Raw genomic sequence first — 2,621 nt, 5'->3', positions numbered from 1 at the left:
ATTCACCTGTTACAGCAGCAGTTTTACACAGTAAAAAGCAAACAACACGGTGCAAAAAGTACTGAATGACTATAAAGTGGCATTATGTAATGGTATTGTAAAAGTGAGGTGGCCGTAGTACAAAAAATACTGCAATGTAATATAAGTGACGTGAAATTAAATTGAATATTTAATGAAATAATATAGCAGAAGTAACCATAATATAAATGAAATTGGCGTGTAACCATAATATAAATATTTAAAAAGTACTCGTAGTGAAAGAATATAGATATAGATAATAAAAACACCAAAAAAAACACTGTTGCTACAACACTATAAGTAACAGTCCTGCGTTCTCTGTTGATCAAACTGATTATTTTGTCAAACACCAAATTAATCATTGAGTCCATTAAAAGTCCAAAATTGACAATAAGTGCCCAATCTACTTTTTCAGAGCTCAAATAATGACTATAAAAGTAGAGTGTGAGTTTCAGTTTTTTCAAGGATTTGTAAATTGTCTTATTGATTAACCGGCATTTTCATCTTTAATTTACGCATTAATCCTTTTTTCCCCAACAGGCGAGGAGCGATGTCCCACTACTCGTCCTCCCGGAGCTCGTCTCGGGCGACCGACTGTAAAGTGTACGTGGGCGACCTGGGCAACGGAGCGGCCAAGGGGGAGCTGGAGCGGGCATTCAGTTATTACGGCCCCCTGAGGACTGTCTGGGTGGCCAGGAACCCGCCCGGGTTCGCCTTCGTGGAGTTTGAGGATGCCAGAGATGCAGAAGATGCTGTGAAAGGCATGGATGGAAAGTGAGTAGTCCTTTTTATATTATTATACGTGTTGTATAAGACGTTTTATGTTGTCTACTGTGTCATTTACAAATCCCAACCACAATAGTGGAAGTGAAGACCCATCTCTTCTGTTAGATAAGATAAGATAATACTTTATTCATCCCACAGCGGGGAAATTCCTTAGTTACAAAAGCATTCTCAACAATAACCGCAAAAAAACAAAACAAACAAGTAAACACAAGAAAGACAGGCAAACAATGGACAATGTGCAGAAGGTAGACTAGTTCTGCCTATCCTTAGTTTTTTTATACACTGTTTCTACTCTGTAAAGCGACTTTAAGCTTGGGGAAAGCGCAATACAAATTCAATTTATTATTATTATTAATAGTGTTTAGTCTGTAAATCCTGCGTGTTGCCTTGTATTGTCAAATATTGAGGACTCCGGAAGACAAAACGTGTAATCTGATCCAGGTTTTTAATCCTCGCAGCCGGCATGAAGAACAGTTTCGGGGATTAAAACTCTCTCTCTTCTCCTTCTGCGCTGCTCAGGGTCCTTTGTGGTTCCCGTGTCCGCGTAGAGCTGTCGACGGGCCTCTCCCGCAAGGGCCGCGGGCGCCCCAGCCGGCGCCAGTTTGACCCCAATGATCGGTGTTACCAGTGTGGGGACCGGGGCCACTACGCCTACGACTGCTACCGCTTCAGCAAGCGAGGAGGCCGGCGCAGCAGGTGAAGGAATACAGTCTGGTTTGCTTGTGGTCATGGCCGATTGTAATGCACGTTTTCAGCTCATCATTTCCTGCTCTGCTTTAGACTGTGTTCGCCGTCTTTGTTCCATCAAGGACAGACGTTGATAAACTTGTTTCCCTTTCAGGTCTCGATCTCACTCCAGGTCTAGGTCCAGGTCCCGTGGGCGCCGTTATCGCTCTCGCTCCCACAGCCGTAGCCGCAGCCACAGCCGGTACGTCAACACCAAAAAGCCGACACACTGGCTTTTGGTTCTAATATTTGTTGCTTTGCGCATCAAACAAAATGCATTTTAACTTGATTTACTGGTGTGAGCTACAGGTGATCTGACCAAATCACAAAGATCAACTTAACACAGATTAATATGTCAATTCATAATTCACTTTGCAAACATGAGTTTGCACACTATCATAAGTTTCTATAACACGCACAGTTGTTTTTATCTTGTCTAACGGAGTTATGCTTGGCTGTGTTGATTCATGCTAGCCAGGCCAACAGATGAACCTTTTGTCTATTGTCATATTTGTGACTTATGTCGTTCTTCCTCAGGAGCCGTCGTCGATCTCCATCCTATTCCAGGCGCAGGAGCAGGTAAGAGTACAGCTACTGTTGTAACTGTTACACTAGTACATTCATTTCTATGCTTTTTGTATCGTTAGCAATATATGAAACAAATACAGGCCCCCCCTCATCAGTGTTGTGTTAATCCAGTTCTGCAGCCGAATGACCGAGGCAGAACAGATGAGTAGTCCATCCCTCGGGGATCAGTTATGCACATGGCAGGATGTGCATTTTTCTTAAGCCTCACTCTTAAGTGTTGCCGTGGTTCCCACTATAGCTGTATTTAAATCCACTTTGCTTCCTGTAACATTAGGTCTGGCTCTCCCGCCCGTTCCAAGTCCCGGACTCCAGTGAGAAGGTAGGTTGTGTAAGCTGCTCGTCTCTGAAACACACTATTGTTGTCATCATGGTGACATGATTGTGGAGTAAGACATATCTTGTAAATAATTTTTGCTTTGTGATGTTTACACTAGTGATAGACCGATTTCTTTCGACCGGCCGATATTTGCGTTTTTATGTGCATAGATGCTGCCGATAGTTTT

General features: G+C 42.9%; 1 protein-coding gene across 3 annotated transcripts in view; it reads left to right on the top strand.

Annotated features, from left to right (window-relative positions):
- The window catches only part of srsf7a (serine and arginine rich splicing factor 7a), a 7,786-nt gene that overhangs the window by 1,353 nt on the left and 3,812 nt on the right, over nucleotides 1-2,621 (top strand). For all 3 annotated transcript variants that reach the window (XR_004327622.1, XM_032504580.1, XM_032504579.1), the window contains exons 2-6: nucleotides 559-792; nucleotides 1,324-1,500; nucleotides 1,646-1,732; nucleotides 2,068-2,109; nucleotides 2,393-2,437. Coding sequence is in view for 2 of the 3 variants with exons in the window: in XM_032504580.1 (XP_032360471.1) it covers nucleotides 569-792; nucleotides 1,324-1,500; nucleotides 1,646-1,732; nucleotides 2,068-2,109; nucleotides 2,393-2,437 (575 nt within the window). In the remaining variant the exon portion in view is untranslated. The remainder of the gene's footprint in view (nucleotides 1-558; nucleotides 793-1,323; nucleotides 1,501-1,645; nucleotides 1,733-2,067; nucleotides 2,110-2,392; nucleotides 2,438-2,621) is intronic.

Source organism: Etheostoma spectabile, chromosome 3, assembly GCF_008692095.1.
Source record: "Etheostoma spectabile isolate EspeVRDwgs_2016 chromosome 3, UIUC_Espe_1.0, whole genome shotgun sequence".
Lineage (NCBI taxonomy): Eukaryota > Metazoa > Chordata > Actinopteri > Perciformes > Percidae > Etheostoma > Etheostoma spectabile.
This window is presented reverse-complemented; position numbering and strand designations above follow the sequence as displayed.